General features: G+C 35.2%; 1 protein-coding gene across 1 annotated transcript in view; it reads right to left on the reverse strand.

Annotated features, from left to right (window-relative positions):
- The window catches only part of LOC104529693 (sodium channel protein type 2 subunit alpha), a gene marked incomplete at its 3' end in the record, with an annotated part of 52,810 nt that extends 35,803 nt beyond the window's left edge, over positions 1-17,007 (reverse strand). Inside the window, exons 1-10 of the mRNA XM_010174069.2 lie at positions 16,741-17,007; positions 13,600-13,718; positions 11,016-11,105; positions 9,137-9,265; positions 8,369-8,460; positions 7,200-7,472; positions 3,691-3,754; positions 2,975-3,116; positions 1,939-2,145; positions 245-535 (exon numbers count right to left, since the gene is read on the reverse strand). Coding sequence (XP_010172371.2) covers positions 245-535; positions 1,939-2,145; positions 2,975-3,116; positions 3,691-3,754; positions 7,200-7,472; positions 8,369-8,460; positions 9,137-9,265; positions 11,016-11,105; positions 13,600-13,718; positions 16,741-17,007 — 1,674 coding nt within the window. The remainder of the gene's footprint in view (positions 1-244; positions 536-1,938; positions 2,146-2,974; positions 3,117-3,690; positions 3,755-7,199; positions 7,473-8,368; positions 8,461-9,136; positions 9,266-11,015; positions 11,106-13,599; positions 13,719-16,740) is intronic.
- Positions 17,008-24,869: the final 7,862 nt, after the last annotated feature.

The raw sequence follows: 24,869 nt of genomic DNA on the forward strand, positions 1-24,869 counted from the left end.
GTTTTTATTAAGAAACTTGAAATACACATTATTTCAATTTTTCACACATTGATTCAGAATAAAAAAAATTCAGATTCCTACAGTTTCATCTTTGGCTGCAAGTATTAACATGGTCATATTTTGATTTAAGATATTAAAGAACGTGTGGTATCTTTTGCAAGAACTGACCCAACTACTTTCCAGGGTTTTGTTTATATGATGAGTAGACAGCAAAGGTGTTTAAGAGGTAATAATATTATGGTACCTGGTGTGGGGAAGAGAATCTCTTTTCATATGTCAGTCTATTCCCTTCAATGGAAAATCGGAAACCTTTCCTTTTGATGCTGTCCTCCGATTCAGATTTATGAAATTCTTCCCCATCCTTCTCCTCGCCTTCAGATTGTTCTTTCTGCTTTTTTTTCTTTCTTCTATTCCTCCTCTCTTTAGCACTCTTTGAGCTCAGTTTTGATGCCTCAGAAGAACTTTCGGAGAATCCACCTATTCCACCTACTCCACTATAATCTCTTGAGTCAGCTGCTGCAGCTGCTGCTGCTGCCTATACATACAAGCACATATGCAATTTACAACATTTAGACAAACACACACCAGTCACTATTTTAAATTTATTGACATTCTTAAAAAAATAATGATTTTAAAATAAAAGCAATGATCCCACTTCACTGAACCCAGCATATCATAAGAAGTATAATTTGTGAAATACCACAGGAACCATAATTTACCATTGCTCCATAAACCAGGAGTTAGAGCAGCCCAAGGGAAAATTGTGCTGTCAAAGAACCAAGTTAACAAGCATCTATTTTAAACTGGAGCAATATGTTGCAATGAATTTTTCATCTGAAATACTATTTAAAAGTAAGGAATTAAGGCTCAAACAACAGGAAAAATCACTGTTAACAGGAAGCAACACTTTCTTACACCATTTTGCTGTATTTTGAACACTCTCTAGTCTATTAAGGATCTGATGTAACATTGTTTATCTCAGTTTTGCAAATCATAATCAGAGATTTTAGTTAAATTGCAGGTTATGAGAGACTTGCTGTTTGAAGTTTCAAACAATTGTGGAGGATTTTATTAACATTTATTTATAAGTTTTGGTAAAAAACTCCCACAACCAACTAACCAATGAGCCAGAAAACTGCTATCACTAACTTTAGACATGTGTTTACATGGAAGACATAATTCAACTTTTGCTGTATATGGCCACATGCCAATATCAATTATACTATTAAAGATTTCAGAGTCTTCAAAAAATGAAAAGGAATTTCAAAGCAGTATGTAATCATGATGTCTGTACCACAGGAGAGTTTTCTCCAGTTTCTCCAATTTTCTTCTATTTTTCTTTAAAACTGGAACACTGACTTTCTGGTGTGTGAGTTGGGGAAGGAGTAAAAAAAGCCAAATCTTGCTGAAGCAAAATATTTCTCCCACATGACCCACAACAGTTTTGCTTCTGTTACTTAAAATAAGCAGAATTCCTGTGGGTTTTTTTTCCCCACTTCTCCATCTCCATTTCACAGAATCATAGAATAGTTGAGGTTGGAAAGGAACCTCTGGGGTCCAACTCCCCAGCACAGACAGGGTCACCTTAAGCAGGTTGCCCCAGACCATGACCAGACACCTTTTGATTATCTCCAAGGATGGTGATTCCACCAGCACTCTGGGAAACTTATTCAAGTGCTCAGTATAAGTTAATTTCCATCTCCAATTTGAGAATCCAGTATTTTAGCTTATTGGTTATCATTTTTGTCACAAATTAACAGTTATACTGAAGCCAGCAGAAACAGTGCAATGGAAAACATTAAAGATTGTTTGCAAAATGAAAGAATTTATAAGATTGGAGGTAATACATTGTTAGAAGTAGGCGAGTAAAAGTATGTGGACATGAAGCATCCAATCACAATCACGAATGGAAGAAGGAATTCTACTTTACAGGGATACCTGAGCTTCTTCCTGTTGCTTTTTCAGTTGTTCCAGCATTTGCTGAAATTCTGCTTCTTTCTGTTCTGCTTCTTCCATGGTTGCTTGGTTCTGTTCCTCATAGGCCATGGCAACCACAGCCAAGATCAAGTTAATCAGGTAGAAAGAACCCAGGAAAATGACCAAAACAAAAAATATCATGTATGTCTTCCCAGCAGCACGTAGTGTCTGGGGGAAAAAAAAAAATAATAAAAAAATTACACATTTTTAGCAGACTTTGAAATACTGTTGCATAATATGGTTGCATCTGTGTGATAATCTAGAAATACATTATGAGATTGCTTTGTGTTAGCACAATATTATTTAGTTACTTTTTCCATATACAAATATTATTATATCCTGGCTACATGTGCAAAAATCCAAGTTTTGTGTCTACTATGGTCAAAGTAAATAATATTCTGTAGCTTGAATACTTCAAAACTTCTACCAACGAGAATCTGTAGTACCAGTTGCTGCCCCTACTATAGGTCTATATTACAGCCTTTAAATCTAACAGTTGTGGAGCCACTAACTAGCATCTTACCTTCTTGTCTCATCAGTCCCAAAATACAATGCCACGAAGACAGTGCAGAATACAAAATGTCATGCTGCACAACATCACTGGCCTTCAGGTTAAGGATATGTGTACTTCAGGGACAAGATGTAACCTTTTCAAAGACAACATATTTGTACTAGACTGCAAATCACTTTAACTGACATCTATTTACAGCATGTTTGGGCAAGAAGCTTTAACAAATGAAGTTAATTTACTCATTTGTGAAAAAAACCCAATAATGCTTAGCCACCTTAATAAAATAGCAGCTATTTCTTATTATGTATTTGAGTAGCACATGGGAACCTAAACAATGAACAAGCCTCTATTGTTTTAGACAGCTTACATATATGAAAGAAAAGATGATTTCTGTCCCAAAAGCCTTAGGGACATGTGAATGAGAATAACTACGCAAGTACTATGTAGTAATGGTATTGGTGATGGTGCTGTTTAATAAGTCCTCACCAGCTGGTAAAGATTCTCCCAAAAGTCCTGAGTCATCAATCGAAACAGTGACAAGAATGCCCAACTGAATGTATCAAAACTTGTGTAGCCATAGTTGGGGTTTCTACCAGCTTTCACACATATATATCCTTCTGGACATTGACTACAAAAGAAGAGGAAATGCTATTTTTAACAACTACTCTAAATTACGATAAGCTATAGTAAATAACAAAATTGTTCAGGAGTACTAGTTGCTAATGAAATTATGAACACGTAAAATTTTATTCTACATACCTAAGATAAAAAAATATTTATCTTAATGGTTTTCAATTTTTAATTCCATATGCTAATGACATTTCAATGCTTTAATAATATAACTAATAGTAATCTACCCTTCCCCACAATTTGTCATATCAATATATCTCCCCCAGGACAAGAGAAGAATGTCAACTAGCATGGCTGATGACAAACAGTTGTCAGCAAGCTGGCAGTAACATTTATGCACATAGCATTCATGTGGTTACCTTTACAAAATTAGCCTTAGATGCTGAAGAAAGTGTAAACTGTGTAAACTCAAATCACATAGATGGTTATATTTATGTATAGTATCAATTGCAAAACATTGGTAATTTGAAAATCTACAGTACAGTTGATACTAAAGCTGACCACCTGAGCTATTCTAAGTAGCTAATTATTTCCTGTGGATGCATGATGAAAAATGATGACTGTTTTCTTACCCTGCATCTGAGCTATTGCCACAGAGTAGAGCATCATTTTGTCCTTCCAAGAAGTAGAAATGATCTGTTTAAAAAAAAATAAAAATAAAAAGGTGATGAGAAAGACACCATTTATACCTAATGGAAACTGAGCAATGGTATAAGACTTTTATGCTTTAAAGAAATAAGCAGAGCCAACGAACAGTTTAACTGCAATACATAAATATTGGGAATGAAAAAAGCATAGAAAATACTGTTTTGACAGGAAAATGACCTTCTACAGAGTCTTGAAGTTGGCCTTTCTTTAGAAAATAGAAAGGTAGTAGTACAGCTAATTCTCAGTAACCTACCCAAATGAACAAGATAACAATGGGTGGATTATCAAATTGTGTATATCAGCAAATGAGTGAACAAATACCAGGAAAACAAGACAAAGGATAAGGGTGATTCTGTGCCTTTGTTCATGCATTTTGATATATACAATTTAGTGTTAATGATTTATAATTTTTTCTTACATACTAGTATCCAAATATTACTTGAAAAAGTAATGAGATTTTTGCAGCATGGAAACACATCATAACATGCACAAGAAATTGCTGGATCTTGACTTGAGCAGCTGAGGGAGAAACCAAGCTTTTATTGTACATTACAAAAAATAACTACACAAAATTCTATAGCAGAGAAATGTACTTGAAATATCTATATGTATTTTGTTAATAGGCTAATTATCAAAATTAGGTAAAATATAGCTTAAAGAGATAGAAGTCTCAAAAGTCCTTGGCACATTCTTTCCCCCTCCCCTTTGTTCTGCTTTAAGGCAGAAAGGGAAAACCAATTTGCTATCAATTCCTAGTTTGGGATTCTTATCGCAAAATGGGAATCTCTAGTGCAGATTTTTGGGTCAGGTGGCACATTAAGCTAAAGGTGCCCAAATTAGGTACATTCTGGCTGTTCCCAGGAAGCAGATGGTTCCTTGAGATTTACTGCCAGCTGGCATGGACTAGCTTAGCTGGCATGAACTGAGGGCTAATGCTAAAGAGACAAACAGGGAATTGCAACCAGTTCCTATTGACTGCTTCTACTCTGTCACCACCAGTATACAATAGAAACAGCATAAAGTCTGTTTATTTTAAAGAGAGAGAGATAGATTGTGTGCATAACTTGTGCATCTGCAATCTATTCTCAGATAAGAAAACAGTGGATTCTGGTGCTCACATAGTCATGCCCTGCAAGAGATCTAACCCCTATTTTAAAACCTGGAAAAGTTCAAAGGTGCAGATAGGCATCAAGCTGGATTCTCCAAATTGTCTGTGGGCCTAATTCACATTCTTACGTGGCATAGCTCCTCTGGTAAGCAGAAGATCCTGTTAAACTATCCAGTGAGCTCAATTCTCGACCAATTTTCCCATATTTTGGGAAACATTTAAATAATATTTTTTTCAATACAAAGATGATAATGATAAAGTAATAAAAATAGTCGATATGATTTTATAAACAATATGCCATATATAAAACTATTCCCATCTCCTGCCAACTTAATAATGACATTTTCCTATGCAAATAAAGGAGATATGTTCTGTGTGGAATCATCACAAAATACTAGAAAAAAGATTCTGAGAGCAGTTGCCAGTGGCCCGATGTCAATTCATTCATAAGGGCATCTTTCTGAAGATCCTCCAGGAATGTATGCTATACATGGTTTTCATAACAAGTTTTATTACTAATTCAAGACATGAAATAATAGAAAAAAAATGCATCAAGTATTCTGAAGAGATCAAGCTAGGAGAGAAGATCATTGAAATTTAGAATGACCTTTACAAATTGACAAGGTGGTCCAAAAGCAATTGGAAAATGCAACAGTTGACAAGGCAAAATCAAATATGTAAATACAGAATAGACAGGATCTGGCCACAGCCACCACTGTACAAAAAGGTGCAGTGTCTGTCATGAATTGGAAGTTGACTGTCAACAACACAGTGCTGATATAAAATTGATGTAATTTTGAGATGTGTTAATAGGAATGCTGCATATATGTCACATGAGGTAAATACTTCTGATTTGTACCTTTATGAGAAGACTAAGTAGCACATTTGAGCATCTCATTAAAAAAGAAAAACCCAAACAAAAACAAAAAAACCCCCGAAACAACAAAAGAAAAAACCCAAAATCCCAGACTAATGGGAAAAAAAAAAAGCAAAAAATGTTAGAATAGTTATAGAAAATGCAAAAGATGTAAAACAGAAAATAGGCTTGCTTGGTTTAGAAAAGACCAGAAATAAAGGGGAAAAGAGTTTTAAAATATCGAAAGACTAATATGAAATAGTCTATGATTATCTTACTTCTAAATCCATGGGAGAAGTAGTAATATATTCAATCTGAACTTGGGAAAATTTATGTCAGATATTTAGAAAAAAAATTTTCTATTTGTGATGTAGTACCAGAAGCAGCTTAAGGGGAATGGAATGGAATCTGTTTTTCAGATGTTTTTGAGAATAGGTTATAATCCAAAATCTTCTCCAAGATGACATTTCTATGATACCACAAGCATGCTGAGACAATAAGTCTATTATAAGATTATAAGGCAATAAGACTTGGATCCAAAAGCATTTAGCTGTTAAACTTAGGTTTCCTAACTTTCAGTGATACAGGCATCAGTTACAACATTTATACAGACTTCAGAAAAAAAAAACCAACCCTAAGATTATGCCTAATTACAAAGTTAAAAAACTAAATACACTAAAATAAATAGGAGAGACTGAATAGCTAAATTGGAGACACTGAAGCTATTTACCTTTATGAAAGATAGAATAGCTTTCTACTACAGAGATGTTCAGATTTGTTCTATCTGAATTTTAAAATAATTTTTGTTAACATAGTAGTGACATAAACTGCATAAAATGGTGGAAATACTGGTTTATGAGGTATAAAGGAGGCCAAAATGCTAATTTTTTGATTTTCCACAGATAAGACAAATTAAAAAATACATATTATGGCATCTAGCTCTTATATTACTAGAATAAGAAGCATGGGATAAACTAACAGTACTCCCATAAAGGCACATCTGTGCTTTGCAAGTGACTGCAAATGGGCAAAGAGTAACCAAGTTCCAGAAGAAACAATGCAGTTGCATTTACATGCTATGGCAGGATTCATGAGCTAACTGACATTAAAATCTGGATTTATGATATAGGGCATTATCTTGCACTAATGTAGCTATATTATTTCAGATCCCATATTAGGCCTGTCACACTATTTCAGGAGGCTTGAAGCTAGCATGGAAATTTCTGCTTTGTGCTACAATGCAGATTTACTCTCAAAGTCATATTCAGTGAAAGCTAAAAAAGATATTTTGGTACACAGTATAATATCGTGCATATGTTAAACTACGTTATGACCGTTATTTCATTTACTACACCAGATAAGGACTTTTATATTTCTTGGCCAGATTACACCATTTTATTTGCAATGGAAAGACACTTTGTAGCTGTTCAAAGAAAATCCAGAAAATCAATGATATTATTAACTCTTACTTCTGTCTTCGATGTATTCATCCCAGTTAAATGTTGTCATTGTAGTATTAATAAATGTACCATTTTCACCTATAGAGCTATTAAAGTAGGAAATAACAGTTGTTTCAAAAGTAGAATTGTCTGGAGGCCACTGCAGGCATTTATTCCTCAAGTTGCCCATGAACAGCTGCAGCCCTATTAGTGCAAATACACTCAGACAAAACACAGTCAGGATCATAACATCTGAGAGTTTCTTCACAGACTGAATTAGGGCTCCCACGATAGTCTTCAAGCCTGAAAAGGGAAAAGATTTTTATTATGATGTTAAACAGATACTAAACACACCAAAAAATCATGTGATTTTTCCTGACAAGATAAAGAGTTCATGCAAAATGACAACTGAGTCTAATATTTGTGATAAAGTAATTTTAATGAAAAGCCTGATTACTTGTGAAGATGAATGAAAAGCTGTAAGTTTATGTTTATTTTATAGTGTACAGAAATAAAAAGTAGAAAATACCAAACACATTGTTTATGCCAAAAGAAGTGATTTTATTATTCATGCTATATATCAACCCTACACAGAAAAGCATCATTTGCTTTTGCTGATGCTTCTTGCCCAAACCTTTCTTATATGAACCTTTTAAAACATATTCTGCATTAGTAAACCCATTATAAGTACATATTTGAATGATATTCTTGTAATAATCTTCTTACTATATAACAGGGGTGATGGTTTGGAGAAGAAAGACATCTTTAAAACAATACCCCATGCATGGCCCATGCTATCCTTTAAAGTTGAATTTTTTTATACGTGACTTAAAACTGAATTAAGTTGCTACATCAAGTGCCTGCAATAAATGATAAAATTTGCATCAGTATGAAAGCTTAAAAATAACTTATATTTAAAACATGTAAAGGAAAGCTTGATGTCATAAGATGCAAATCACATAGGCTGTTTACTGCAAATATCTCATGCAAGAATTTGTTAAACTCAAAGGCTGATTTTTTTTAAAAGAAAATTCAACTAATATAACAAAAGCAAGAATCAATTTAAATAAAATTACATGTCTTGATTCCTGCTTTTTAATTTTGTTAACAATGTGTAGCAAACAAGGCTTATGCTTTAAAAACGTGAGTACAGCCTCTGTGGAACAAAAGTCAGCCTCAGTGTTTAACCTAGCTCTCACCTGGAATGACTGATATTGTTTTCAAAGCTCGGAGAACTCTGAATGTTCTCAACGCTGAGACATTGCCCAGGTCCACAAACTCTGTCACATATCTGTAATAGGGGAGTTCACACACAAACACAATGACAGCACACAAATAACAGTTGGAGATACGAGGGGCCTAACACCTTACACCAACTACTTCTTACCTGGAATTACAGAAATAGTTTTCAAAGCTCTCAATACTCTGAAAGTTCGAAGAGCTGAAACATTGCCTAGGTTTACAAATTCTGTTACATACCTGTAGGATTAAATCACAGTTACTCAGAATTGAGGCAGAGCTTATCCTATTTGCTTGGGTCTTTGAGCAAGACCTTTTCACCATTCACTGTAAGTTGCCTGTGTTATAACTGCTTCTGACCATTAAATTAAGTTTTATAAAAATGAACTACATTGACTTGATGTTTGAAAATTAATTTGGTCAGCTTATAGCAGGAAGTCAAAAGGATTCCTTTAACTTTGGTATGCAGAGAGGAGACAGGATATGAACAGTTCAGGCTGATGGCATTCACAGTCCTAACGGGCTGGCACACCATGCTGGCCTCTGCAGCACGTGCTTAGTTAGAAATACTAAAATGTGTAAAAGAGGTAGAAGAAACATATTGAAACCGCAGGAAGTCCAGGCTCCAAATGTTCTGGCTGACAAAATATGAGGCAATTTTTAGTCACTAATTTCATGCTATCGGAAAGATTTTTTTTTATTCTTTAAAAAAAAAGTAGAAGACTTACGCAAATGTAATGACAGTGAAATCAAGCCAGTTCCATGGGTCTCGAAGAAATGTAAAATCTTCTAAACAGAACCCCCTTGCAAGAATTTTAATAAGTGATTCAAAGGTATAAATTCCAGTGAATGTGTATCTGAGGAAAATATGCAAAACAGAGTTTACAGAAACACACCCGTGTTACCTTTACACTTTATGCTCTCTAGTTGCTTTATTCTCATTTTCTTTAAGTGGCATAAGAATTTGATGGAAGTTACAACCAACTTTAAACATATGCAGAATTTATACCATAAGGAAGGAGGAATCAAATTATGATTAAAAGAATAAATGACAATCCATAGCTTAAGTTCAAATTCTATAATCTGTACAAACGAGACAGTTGCAAAATTCCCAGCTGGTGCATTGGTTTATGTCCATTGGTGCATGTTTATGTCCAACCTGAATCTATGTTATAACAAAACACACAGATGGAGTATGGTAGGATTTTAGAAGTTTCTTCCAGACTAAAACAATTCTTTCTTCAATGTTATTTTTATGCTGAAATATTGCTTAGTACCATGAGCTGGCAATATGCCAACTCTCATCTGTCCTCATTAACTTTTTTCAGAGTAGGTGTGTCCAGTACTTCACCTTCAGCAAGACAGGCATAGTACTGGAATGAAACGAGTGTTTTCAGATGCAAAATCCTGTTCAAGAACAACCAAAAATATTTATGAATGCCAATAAAATTCGGCTACTAATTTTTAATTAAAAATGTGGCTGAAATGTAAAAAGTAAAAATATTTAATTCTGGCATTCTGAGTAATTTAAATCTTCTATCTCCAAATGATGTAACCTTGAAATTTAGTTTCATTTATATCTTTAATGGAAAAGAATTCAAATTAAACTGCTTAAAAGACTTGAACCAGTTTTCAGACTTGAGCCAACCTGAAACTCATCTTCCAATGTGAATTTTTGCAGTTCAATTACTAAAACATTTCTTTCCTGCAGAACTTTACTCAACATATGAGGAGGACTTCTGTTGTATATCTAAATAGCACAGTATAATGACATGAAGAAATATTCAGGCTAGCTATCTTTGTTCATAAATATTTACTATATGCTAGACAACCTGAATACTTAATACTGAACTCAAAATGAGAATGACTCTCCTGACTTTGATAGCCCTATGATTTCACTTTTGATTACTGAAGATAAAAGTGGTATGTGTCATCCAAAGCAGTTAGGAATGAAGAAGAAGCAGAAGCATAAAATGCTATTGCAAAAATGAAGCACCATGAAGAGCAGTGTTTTACACTGTGGTCTACAGCTTTGGAACTATCATAAAATATGCACCAATTGTATACTGGCACCAAGTCGTTGACATCATATTGGACCTTTTCCTATGGGAAGATTAGCCAATCACTTAAACACTTTTTTCCTAGCTTATTTTTCATACAAGCTTTCCATTGTTAGATTGTCTTTGGTAAAGGAAAGCTGCACTGTGGTGAACACAGCCATCCACTAGACGATCCCCTTATCTGTAACAGTTATTGCAATAGAGATGAAGAGTGTATTTCCCCACATCCTTGCACAGACCTAACATAGAATGCAGTGGAAAACATTTATAATCCACATTTTTGCATGGTTGTAAGACTAGCTTCTCTTGTAATATCCCCCATCTAGAACTTCAAACAGTGGATGAACATTGAACAACTTGTAATGAGGAAGTGTTGTAAAAGATCTCTATTTAATATTACACAGAAAACAATAGCATCAGAATAGCTGTTGAAAGGATATGCCAACAAGGTAGTGGCTGCCAGTGGATGCCATCCTAATACAAAATAATTTACAGCAGTTTATTTCAGATTCCTGAATATTATTCAAAGAAAATCCATTTAACTTACTCTACATTCTTTGTCCAGTCAGGAGGGTTACTCATGGTCATAAATACACAGTTGGTCAAAATAGTGCACATGATAAGCATGCTGAATAATGTAGGTTAAGAGTTAAGGAATGTAAGCCAGAAAATCTCATAAAAAGAGTATCAAATAACACATTGCTTTGGCAGATTTCCACTATCAGGAGCTATTTATCCCCCCACTGCTCTGTTAACACTCAGGGGAAAGCCCTGAATATGTTAAAGCTTCCACAGTTACTGCTTTATATCTACAAAAGAATAATCACATACTAAAAATTACAAAATCTGAGAGATATAAAAAACCCTCAACCCTTAATTTTAAAAAGACCTTAGATTATTTTTTCTTGTGAATAAAAACGTGAAAGTTTGAAGTAGTATCTTCTAATTTAGTGGAATAACACAAGAAGCATTTGTTTTGGATGATCTAGAGAAGTCTCATTTACTTCATGCATATGAAACAGTGAAAAAACAATTTTCTTCACTTTTCTTCTAGTTATCTAATTCTAGAAAGGTAGTTATCACATAGTAGGAGAGAGCATAGGGAAATTTTAGGGGAAAAAATATTTTTTATTTTATATATAGCTTTTATAACATAAACATTGGTGAAGGGGAAGACACATGATATTCTCAAAAAAAGAAACCTAAAAATAATTCCAGAACAGGTCCATGTCACAAATAATTTAATTGATTTTAACAGAACTGCTCTGGATCTACAACCTTTCACTCTCAGGACTGATGACATTCTGCTTAGAAATGAAAATACAAACACCAAAATGAAAACCACACAGATGATGCACAAAATGTCCACATGATGGCACCATCAAAACCAGAATGCTTGATTTTGAGAGCTTTAGCTTTCGTAAGTAAAATGCAGGTTCACACAGTGCTCCTAAATAGAAATCCAAGTAAAATGGGGCGGGGGAAGTACTGCGAGTTTCCCTTATGAAGTCTTCTTCGCATGTCTACCCTAATTAAAAAAAACCAAAAAACTTTAAGCAACACTAAATAGCTCTGCCTTCTGAACCGTCAAAAAACTGTGGCATTACATTAAACAATTCTTTGGGTTTTCTGCTCATTAAATATATTTCAAATCCTTTATTCAGAATCCAGCTTCTCACTATGTAATTTGTATGTGAACAGAGCAGAAGAGAAAGAAAGGTATTTTAAAAAATATTAAAAATAATGTGTCATAAGAGTGTTTCACAAGCCTGTATCTTATACAGGCTTTCAAAATCCTTTTTGATGAAATGTCCTCTCAGAGTTGTAAATCCTCATTATTCTTTCATCAGTGGAGAAATAACTAGAATATACCTTCCCACAATTTTAAATGTTTTTTTACATTTTAACATTTTTTACATTTGATATTCTTCACCACCATCTCAGTCCATGATCTTCTATTATTTCATGTAATTGAACAATACTCTAGAACATGCTAAGGAGTGTCATGTAATTGACAAATAATTATTTGTAGTGGCACCTGTAACAAGCAAATACAAAAGAGGCTATGTAGTGTCATTATTGATTCTGAAGTCATTTGTAGGCTAGCCATTGAAAACATCCAACACATAACCATTGTAATTATCAGACTTCCATTAGACCAAGATTGAAAAAAAAAAAAAAATCCCTTTAAGATTTATTCTGCATGATCTTAGGATCCCTATATGTAATGCTACACAAAACTACTTTTAGTGTGCTTATGTTAGTCTCTTGTAAAATTTAAGTGTGGAAACATTTGTATTTGTTCCTTAAATAATCAGACTTGTTGAAGACCATGCCCTCATTGCTTATATCAGCATTTGGGATCAGAGCAGTGGAATGCCTACTATAGTCAGCTATCAAAACACTGAAAAACACAAAATAAGATAATTCATTACGATAATTTAGCTTTGCAAATCTCTGTCTGCAATGTGGAAATCTCACAACATACTGGAAGACTGAAATTAAAACATCTACAGGATTACGAGTGCATAATACAATAATGATCAAGAAATAAAATAGACAGGTAGGATACATATAGGACTGAAAAGTATAATAAAACAATAAACCTAAGCTGTTTTATCAACCTACCCTTCTGCAATTGTGATCTGAATAGAAAATGAAAAGGAATAAAGAAACCATATTTTCACTAAATATTAATGCAAGCAAAAACCTGGGATCAAAGATTTGATTTTTAACACGAAGTGTCAGTGATGAACTGAAATTATTTTAAGCAAGGTTTCTGCAGCTTCTGAAAAATGTGGAGGAGGGGAAAAGATGAAAAAAAACATGTGGTGATTACAGGAAAAATGACGGAAGGAAAAAAAATAGGTGGGGGAGAAAAAAGACACAGGAAGAAATTGTAAAGGACGATGACTGGTTGTCTGGCTTCTGATATTACTATATTAAGATCCAGCAATGAACACAAATGTAAAAAGCGAATAAGAAAAAGAACAAAAGACAGAAATAGTAGAGGGAAGAGGGACAAAGCACTATAGATCATATTGATCCTGGGACATGTGCCAGAGAATGTTTTAAATACTAAGTAACGTCTCATTCTCTACACTTTTATACTAACCACTTGAAAAGGATATGAATGTACCAAAATCTTAATAGCTATTTTTCTAAGAGGATTGAAAGGAGTTAACATGTACAGGGCAGAGGTGGCACTGAATCGGAATATTGCCTTCCCCTTATTCAATACTATAAAGGTCTGAAAAAGAAACAGAATGAAAAACAGCACTTAAAAGATACCAAGCTACAAACAAGTTACAAGTTCAAACCCGGAGTCATTTTCATTTCATCATTAATCACATTTGGTCAAACTCTTCTTCCATTTCTACATCCTCCAGAATCACAGTCCCTTTGTCCAGTTCACACATAGTAGAGTTCAGCCAAATTACTATAAATATAATTGCATTAAAACATTTGAATAAGTTTATTTAGAAATCATAAGTAATCCTGATATTGCTAGCTAGAAAATAAAGACAGGTATGTAAGGTACAAATGTATATAATATTTGAAGAGTTAGTATACTTTTTATACCTTATAACATATATACTGAGGAACGTAACTTTAAATAAAATGAAAGACATTAAAGCATCCACATTACTTGAATCAAATAACCAGCATTAATTATCATATCAAAGTACTAAGACAATAGTACTACAAAGTGTTCTAAATTTCAAGAGTAATCTTCATGAAAATAAGGAAATTGAGAGCATTCAGTAACCACTGTTTCAACATAACACTAATGTACTGCATAGTTTTTGCTGTACTGTAAGAATAACATTACTTCTCTTTTCTTGTGAGTTTCATACCTGCAATTCTATTTTTCTTGTCATGCTTTACTTTGACTTAATACAGAACTCAATAATCCATGTATTTTCACTATCTCTCTAAAGTTTCAGCAATAACGCATGCATATTACTATCATTTTAAAAAAAAAAAATTATAAATGTAATAGCTTTCTTAAAACCTAGGAAATAAAGAATAAAGCCTTTATTCAACATGCAGTAAGTTTTAAAATTATTTAGATTACCATGCATTTGGGGAAATTCCTATCTATTTCTATCAGCTCTTCTTTCTACACATAGGTGAAAGTTCATGTCTATTGAAGGTAACTGGATCTAGCTAGCACTGTGGCAGCCCTAAAAAACCCAAAGGGAACAGAAGCCATGCAAACCTGGAGCACTGCCAGCAGCCATGATCTGCCTCAGCTGGAATCAGAGGGCACCATTTGTAAAGATTATACTCTGCTTTCTGAGCAGGTGTTCCAAATACAGCAGCTGAAATCCTGAAAATACAATGCCTCCCTCTGCCCTGAAATTATAAATTTCAGCTGTTCCAGACTGAACATATTTGCATTCCCAGATACTCATTGATTCTCCAGCCATATTTTGCTACCATTGCTTTTCAACTCTATTACTATTCTTCCTGGAGCTCAAGAAAATCTGCCCTGAAATCAGCATTTTTCATATGTTTTCTGTTCCCTTTACTCTGACAAAACCTCTGATGAGGCACCATTGTGCAATGCTTACTCACCAACACATATTAAAAAATTTCAATGAAGCCTGACCTAAACAAGGATGTTCAAAGATATGCAATGAACACCAAGGAAAATAATAGGAGAAATTATGATTGCAAGGCGTGTATAGTTTGGAGCCTTACATCTCCCACTAGAAATCACTACGCTTTTGATAAAATCAAGACAACTGCTACGCATTTCTCAATCAGGAACAAGCAATTCAGCCAGATTTTACTGCATATTCACAGTTAATTGGAGAATTACTTTTCTAGCTTTCAAAGTATGGTAATACATGTGCTAACTTTAGGACTTCCAGCACCTTATTTAGATTTTTACTACTGCAGAACTGGGAAAGAAGGAAGGAAAGGGATCAGTACTTTGACCTAAATTCCATTTGCCTTACTTTCAGACTTCAACAGGGTAAATCACTTGAGTAAAGAGAACAGAACAGAATATTTAATTGAAAACCTTATTTTCAAATTTAACTCATGATCTTCCATAGCATGAATTGAGTTTTAGAAATTCTGCAATGAACATATAAAGTTTAGCTGGTTTGGTTTTTTAAGGCTGTTCTCTCTGTTTAGTTTATCACAGTATGCCTATATTGTTACTGTTTCAACATATTAGTGATGAGGCATACTCTTAACTCCTGCAGGAATTTTCAAGTTTGACTCTTAAAATTCTTGGGGGTTTTCTTCCTTCTTTAATTCACTTCCTTTTACTCACTAGCTAATTTCCACAGGAAAGAAAAGAAAGCATAAGAAAAAAATTATGAAGACAGAAAAATATTTTTTTAAAAATCAGTAGTTTCTTCTTTACTGGTAGAATAATGATGGTGCAATACATATGATGCCAAAATCTGAGGGACTGGAATTCTGGAGGAAACCCAACACCACCTGGTCAAAGGTCTAAAGTTCAGCACTCTTGTGCTTGGCCACAACAGTTGCTATTGTTACTTTAAACAAAAAGAAAATATGTTTGTTTGTTTTTTCAAATGAACTTCTCTATAAAATATTTTTAAATTACATAACATTCTGTCAACATTCCAAGAGGAATTCCTACGTCCTCTTTATTTATTTCCCTCTTTTAAACACCTCCTCTTTGTTAAAAGTCATAGACCAATACAAATTTGGATATGAAAAACTTTTCACCTAGACTAAGTCAGAGAAATGATGCCTCTATAGAGTACAAAATGGAAGAGGAAGATCTTCGGTATATCCCGAGAAATTACCTTTACATACTTCCCTATCCTTCCCAGCAACAAGAGAATGAAACCTAGGCTTTCCCCATGACAGTGAAGAAAGCTAGTGAGAAGGTGTCTATCTACCTTTGAGATGAATTTCATAGTGAAGATCTGCTCCTTTCACATCTATAATACAGCAATTAATAAAATAATAAATCTAAAGATAACCCCTGTGCTACTTCTTCAATTCTCCCATGTGTAAAATGCTTAAAGTTACAAATTTTAGCAAAATGCCAGGTATATTAAAATAAACCTAAATGCATCTCTACCTACAGACCAGGTCCCACAAACTTTCATTACTAACTTCTATTCTTACAATTGAGATTTCTGCCAATGAAATGAGCTGCTGAGGGAATGTATTGTATGTAAAGACCAGGTCCAAAATACTGGAAATGCTATGCCTTTGAGAGAGTTTGTTGTATTTTAATCTTCTTAAAGTCTTACAGAAATATACAACAGACTCACTTTTTTATTGATATAATATGGGTCCAGGTCTTCCAAGGGCTCAGACACCATTCCTGGAGGTATGTCGCCGTAAATAAATGGCAACGTCTTTCCTGCCTCCAAGTCACTATTTGGCTTTGGGCCATCTTCATCATCATCATCTTTGCGTTCTTGTTTGGACTTTTTAGCTTTTTCTTCATTGACACGTTGCTCAATAGCTGCAAGTGATTCTCTTGTGAAATACCGGAAGCTGTCAGGTCCTGGTGGTACCAGCACTGATTGTGCCATCTTTTCATCCTGCACCTCTTAATTACTGTTTAGCCTCCCTCATGAAAAAGTGCTAAAAGTATAAAAAACACAGATAGAAATTTAGAGCAACACAAATAGCTACAAACAATGTAAAGGAATATACCTTCATAGAGTTTTCTGTGGGACGTCTTGTTAAATTCAGTAATTATCATCCAAGAGGAGGCTGCTGCGAAGCAGATTTTTTAAATTGTTTTTATTTCAAGACAAACCATTTTCCTTTGCAGCTGGTCTCTTAGAGTTGTCTTGAAGGTATCAATTCTTAAAACATTTAGTTTAAAATTTACTTAGTGCTTGTGAAGATACATTGACAATTCTATAGACTGTATAAAAAAAAGCACATACACTACAATAACATCTTGCCTTTATCGAGAGTAATACTATCCATTCCCATAAATAAAGTAGGAGATATTTTCCGCCACTGAATGTGGTGGAATAAACACTTCTGAAGTGTTGCTGGTTTGGTATTGCAGAGTGAGACTCCAGACAATTAATCTCTTTATTATCCCGAAAGCTGCAGCTTGGACCAACCGTCCCTCTAGCTGGAAGGAGCAGAAATGACTGGTAGCATCCACTACTGCCATGTAAGGCCAGAGGGATCAGTTGAAAGCAATGTGAGTTGCTCCTTTTCTTTGGGTATGAATATGCTGCCTTTGCAGATCTGCCAACTCAGGAAACACGATTCAGGCATAAGCACCTGTATTCAGATCCCCTGCCTGGCAACATATTGTGCGCTAGAAGAATTGCTGAATTTAACAAAAATGATCTTTAATCATTACATACTGCACTTAGATCTTTTACATCTGATACCATATCAATTGTATATATTTTTCACAATTTTCACTAACAAGATCAGAACCACACCAAATAACTTCTTAATGGTTCCAGGCAGTTCAGTTAAAAAGAACAAGTGGAAAATATTCCCAGTGCAAATATTTTGATCTGGAATCATAAACAGGATCTCTGCCATAGCCTTCAAGAATTTTTCTCGAGTCCTTCTCCTGAGTAAGCACAATAAAAACATAGCAAATGCAATAAAAAGTAACAACTTTGAGTAAGACAATATACCCAAGAAACAATAATAAAATTCAAATGATACAATAGTTAGAATACAATCAGCATGATCCTATTTCACTGTCTCGCTAAATACACATAATTCAGCACAGCTGCAACAAATTCATATTTTTGAAACCTGCTAAATAAACTGCAATCTGATTCTTTCTCCTCCTTGTCAACCATATGCACACAGCCACTGACACCTAGGCAGACATCCTCACACATCCCAGCTCCTGCAGCTCTCCCTGTGAACATGCTTTTCCACTGCGGGCAAATGCACCTGGTGCATTCTGTCATGGACGGTCTGTAGCAAACTGCTGCTGGAAGCTGCACTCACTAGTAGCAGCAGAAGGGTTAATTAGGAAAAGGAAAGTGGTCCTGTAGCAGAACCCTGTTAGATTTCCTTGTAAATTACAGGGGGGGGGGAAGGCATAATCCTGTTTTAATACTGCAGGAAACAATTAAAAATTCATTACCAGTGAAGAATCTTGCACTTATGTGGGTTTGGAATGGCACCAAGGAAGGCTGCAGCTAAAATTCCATCATGTCTTTTTTTTTTTTTTTTTTTTTTTCTTTTATGGTATTTCAAATATTCCTCATTCCTCAGTAACTTCTGTCATCCAGAGTTGTGTGCATTTTTCAGCTATCAATTTGTGAAGGTTCCTGTGGGAGCCTACTAAGTGGTATAACCCTTACTGCCACTAGATGGTACTGATATACATCGATAAATTCTTGTCAGAGACGGTAAAGAATTTTTGCATGCTCGAACACTCGCTTAAACTGAGATTCTGGGACTAAAATACACGATTTTATATAACCAGCCAGGTCTCAGGATTCTAAAAAATTCTTTTGAATATATAGCAGCTACTGCTGATGAGACCATAGCTGTTAAAACTGTGAAGGTGACACAGAAAGATAGTAGGAGGGATAGCAAAGGAGGAGAAACTGAAAAATGGAGGTGGCACAGGCTGTGTACAACCAAAGCAGTTGCTGAGACTGGATTATCGGCAGTCTGGACTATATTGAATTATAGTTTGTATCAGTTTTCTAAAATAAATTTATACAATGTATTTGATGTGTATTCTTTGTAAGCTGGGGGAAGCCAGTGATGAGAGGGACGAATAGCACTTTTAAGTGTTCACTGCAGTGGTGAATTCCTGTACAGAAACCACCCACTGGAGCGGGAAACAAGACTTGATGATCAGGAGCACTGTAAGCCCCTCCCATGGGGCAAAGCAGCCAGACATCATCTCTGGGCACCACTCCGCCTAAATGCCATCCTGCTTCTTGTCGTTCTCCTGCTTTCTCGGCATTTTCTATGCTTACTGATTTTCACACTTCTTCTCCCACTGCACTAATAAAACTTTTTTAGCCTCTCTCTTTCCCCAACATCGACTGTCCACCCTTCCCACCTTCTCTCAAACATACCCAAATCTCTTTCAAACTTCTCAAGCAACACATTCCTGTACGTACAGATTCAGAGCTTCAGGCAGTCATTTACTTCTCTGTCCCTCTGCCATCTCCTTTCCTTCAACTGTAAAGGGGATTAAAGAAGATGTGGAAAGTAATAAAAAGCAAAAGGTCACTCTAAAGTGAGAAAGGTTGGACAAAGAAAGAATACAGTAGCTGAAGAAATGCCACTGTGGCTTTGAAAAAAGGACAATGAAGAGAGGGACAAATATTGATAATTTGGTTCTTTGGTAATTGTAGTGAGAGAATGAACAGTTTGACTGGGTCAAAATAATGTTTTTGAAATTTTCAGCAACTGAGAAAAAATGTGTTGAATGAGAAATATAATTTAACTACATCAGAAGTATTGACTTGGTTTTAAATCATTTAAACATTACACAATATTTAAAAATAATGTTAACCTTTTTAGAAAAGTCTTTTATTTGACGGGGTTTTCTAATTTCACAAACATTTCAAAGGAATAGAAATTTTGCAAACAATTCCATGTAACCGATACTTATTTGTTAAAAAGCTTTGGATGAAAACTTCTGGCTGGCTCTAATTAGGACTGTGGTTTACTTTGAGCTGCTCTGCAGTCTCAAAGTAAGAGGATTATGAGACAGCACAGATTCACAGAAGGGGTAAAGGAGCTTCTAACTACAAAAGTATTTTGATTATTTGTATGTGTGGATATGTACATATGTGTTTATGCAGCTGCATTTGAAAATTACAATAAACCAAGTACCTAGGAAGCTGGACTAATTCACACAATATGGTAAAGGAGCTTCATTCTGCCATTAATGGTATATTAAGTTAAAGCGTCTGATTATTTCTTACTTATCATATGGGTCTGAAATTACCTAAGATCTCAATTTTATTTCCAACAGTGCTTCACAATCTACATGCACAGTGTCAGGACGGATGGTGAACAGTAAAGACAAAAAGGAAATATCCAGTGGGACATTGTATCTCATTGCCTTAGATGCTTGGATCTACAGTCTTACTGTAGGCTGTGAGATGAAAAGAACAAGTATTTTAAAGACAGAAAATAGGCAGAAAATGCCATATGATCTTTGCAGTCTCAGAGAGATGTATATACACTTCTAAAGATGAGACCACAGTAGTACACCTAGAGAAGCTAGTAACAATCCTTAAAACAAATTACAGTAATTAGATACTACATGGCTATAGTAAATGTAATAGATAAAATTAGTAGAGATAGGAAGGGATAATGATCAAATCAAATAGTAAATATCAATCAAAACCCAATCCAACATAATGTACACTTAAAAACTATTGTTCAAACATGGTCAAAATTTACCTAAAATAGAAACATGAAGTAATTCTGGTAATAGGTAACTTCCAACTGCTGTTTAGTTTCCTACCTACAGCCATGGGTATATTTTATGAGTAATTTTATCACCAGTGGTATCTACCTTCCCACTACTATGGCACATCTGAAAGCCTGAAGTGCAACTTTGTCTTTTAATCATTTGGTGAAACACTGATGACCCACATAAAGGGTAGAATTGAAAAAGCGTTCAGTACCATATGTATAGAAACTCTATGTGAGGGTGAATGATTTTTTACAGGACAGAGCTGAGAGAAACTTCTGAGTCTTTTCCTGGTTGTCTAGGAGCCCTTCATTTACAGACAATCCTGATTAATAAAATCAGAAGGAAAAGAGATTACCAGCTTCTCCTCAGAAATCTGTAAAAATTAACTGTCTTCATTCAATGTTAAAGTGGAGCATTAAAATACCCAAGTAGTAACTTGCCATGGTTCTGTGATCCTTTTACTCTCCAGCTGTGTGTTCCTGTACTATATCAGAATTGTCCCTAAGTACATGATTTTTCATTTATAGTTTGAATTTCATCTCATTCCAGAAACCCCAGTCATCAAACTCATCTAGTCCTCTCTGTATAATAGCTTGCTCCTTCTTTGACAATGCGTCCCAACTTTGTGATAGGAGCAAATTACATTGGCGTATTTCCACTTTCTTTGTTGAAGCAATTAATTAAATTTTAAATAAAATCTGTCCCAAAATTATAATGGTGATGAGAAACTTTGATCAAAGTGTACGTTACTATGATATTTGCTGTAATTTGCAAAATATGTTAATACTACTCTACAAACTTTAATCTTAAAAAAAATCTGAAGTTTATGCTCTAAAATGAAATACTATTTTTTGCATTTAATGAGCAAAGGGGGTAGAAGAAGGAAAAGGGAGCTTTTTCTTCTGGTAAATAGTATACCTTTAATCAAATACACTGAATCTAAAGAAATTCCTGTCACCTCTTCCCCCATGCTACTTAAAACACTTACTATACTACTAAATTTTTCATGGTGATCTAGATGCCTGCAAAACATGTTTGCTACCTTTGCAGATGACATTAAACTGGAAGGGCTACAGGTAAACAGGAGGGCAGTATTAGAATTTAAAATGACCTGACAAATAACAAAATGGTCTCAAAAAATGATGTAATTCAAGAGATACAAGTCCTAAGTTTTATATTTAGGGAAGAATAAATAACTGAAAAATTACAGGATGAGGAAGAAAACCCTACCAATAGCTCTGCAGGAAAAGATCTAAAGTACTTACTGCATCACAAACCAAGCATGATTGAAAACTGTCAGTCTTGGGGGACGTGGGGGAAAGGCAAGTACTTGGGATTTATGAACTTGTGAAATTATCTTCCACTCTTCTGTTTGGAGCAGTAAGTACAACTTGGGTACTATATTTCAAAAAATATGGGGGCCACCTGGAAAGAATTCAGACCACAGCAATAAAAATGTAACTTATGAGAAAACATCCAAGGAATTGTGGGATGAGTTCATGAGTTCATTCTGTCTTAATTTTACTTTTAAAAGATTGATGGAAGACACATTAACAGTCTTTAAATGTCTAGAAAGCTCCTCCAATTTGATTTATCTGGCATATAGGCAAAGAAGTTGTGGGGTTAAACTGCAGCAAGAGGGATTTGTTAGGAAAAACTTTTACCCATGAAAATAGAGAATAAACAAAGTAGACACACCACAGTCATTCAAGGGCTTTAAGAAAGGCTAAGCCTTGTAAAAAGAAAGATCTATGATGAGTGTGAGATCTGTAGCAAAACTGATCAGGATGAGAATCAAGAAACTTATAACAGGCCCTCCCTGTTTTAGGGCCCTAGTAAGTGTAAGTTTCTCATTCTTCTGTGCTTCTCCATCTGTTATGTTTCTCCTCAGGCCTTAAGGGAGCAAGGGCTTACTTATTGTTTATATACCAGAGAACCATAAAAGAAAGGTATTCTGATTTCAGTCACTATTGGCTGAGAAAGTTCTTGAAGAGTCAGTGGGGTGTAGGATAGAAAAAAAACCTGACATCACATGCAGAAAAACGCCAAAGACTTCTTCACAGAGAAAGAGATGAGAGTGCCTAATGAAGTATTGGTGTGGAATAGCAGAGATTTGCCCTCAGTTTCTCCTTATTCACCTCTCTCTCCTTCCAGTATTTTCCTTTTCCCCTAGCCTGACAAAAAGAAATGAAAACAATCAGGATTAAAAGAGTCATTTCATAGTCCATTCTCCTACTTGCACTTTGCATCACTGCTATTCCTACACATGGGCAAAATAAATGCTGGAAAAACCCAGTTCTGTCTCAAAGGGCCACAGCCCTTCTGGATGTGTCAGCACCCCATAGTACCGCATAAAAGACTGTACAACATCTGATTGCCCTGTCTGAAGTTGGAAGGTTTAAAGCTGGTGTAGTATCTCTACTAAGATTTATAGTCTCACCACTCCGCTGCTGAAATCAGTAGACAGCAAATAAAAATCAGTTTTCCTGAGCTTTAGGCTTGTGTGTTTCATACTATGCTGCACTGTATGTTCCATAGTCAGAGCTCTGATAGAGGTCTCTTCAAACAGCATCTATGTGCTGAATTGTGAGATGTGAGCAGTAGGTGTTTCTATACAACATTTTTTTTTCCAAGAAGAGTTATATAAAAATACAGCTTCCTACACATTGTCCAACATTTTAAATGGAAGTACAACTAGCAAGACCCCTTTGAAAATGCAGTTTCTGAAAATCTTAAGCCAATATATATGAGATGGAGCTGTCAGAAGGGACTGTCCCATTTTCCACCCACTCTTACCCTGGTCATTTCCCACTGTGCTGGCTTGAGCACTTCTGCACCTCTGCATTTTAGCCAGATCTGCTCACTGGCTGAAAAATACAAGTAAGTGGCCAGATTTCAGGCAGATCAAAGAGCTGATCCATCACACTACAGAAAAGTTAAGAGGCTTAATATGTCTCCTCGCTTTTAGAGTGCAAAGGACTAGGTGTCTATCTACAGTGTCTTTCAAATTTTAGGCTTCTCCTAACTGCAAAGCTCATAGGGCTTAAGGCACCAGAGTATGAATAAATGGATCTTCAATGCCTGAATGCTGGAGCTGAACAGAGCTCTAACAGTTGTACAGAGAACAAATACTACCACAGATCCTGTACCTGGTGTAGAAACCAGTATAGGTATGATTAAAAAAGCAAAAATGTTTACTACAATAGTAATAAACAGTAGCAAATCTAGAAAATTGGGCTAGAATTCTGTTACAGCAGCCTCAGGACTGCTCTTCCAAGATCAGGAGGTGACCAGGATCACCTTCTGCCTTTCAACATGGACATCATGACATCAGGATAGCATTTTATGCAAAATGTGCGACAAGGACCATCTAAGGTGAAAGTAAGTATACAAAGACCTCTATTGGGAAAGTTTTGGGGTTCCTTCAAATCAATTTTCTCACCCTCTCTAAAACTTGTTTCAGGGTACTGCCCATAGGGCTACTGCAAGACGTACTCCAAAGGAATATGAAAAATACATTGGTAAAAATCAGTTGATCATTATCTTTACTTACTGTTAGCCAATAAATGGCAATGACTTGTATTTTTTTTATAGTTATATACTCCATTTTCCTCTTTTACCAGAAATGGCCTCTGAACAATTGCTGATTTTCAATCAAATGTCAGTGAATGAACAAAAAAGCTATTTGTTTTTCCGGATAAGAGGCCCTTAAGTCCTTCTTTCTAGCGTTATGAAATTTGGTTTTTTTCACTTGATGAAAATACCATTCTTAACTTTTTTGTATATGGTGAAATAACCTTTCTGCCAGACTCAGGTGCTCAATGACCAGAGGAACAAACAAAGTGCAACTCATACCTGAGAGAGATTCAAAACAACAGTTCAAGTTTCCCTTTGCAAAAAAGAGAAACACACTGACTGTCTCCAAAGCAAACAGCAACGTGGGAGACAAAGTCATGCAAGAAGAGTATTCAACAAATCCCTAGTGGGTTGGTTAAGTGATTA

Source organism: Antrostomus carolinensis, unplaced genomic scaffold, assembly GCF_000700745.2.
Source record: "Antrostomus carolinensis isolate BGI_N321 unplaced genomic scaffold, ASM70074v2 scaffold23548, whole genome shotgun sequence".
Lineage (NCBI taxonomy): Eukaryota > Metazoa > Chordata > Aves > Caprimulgiformes > Caprimulgidae > Antrostomus > Antrostomus carolinensis.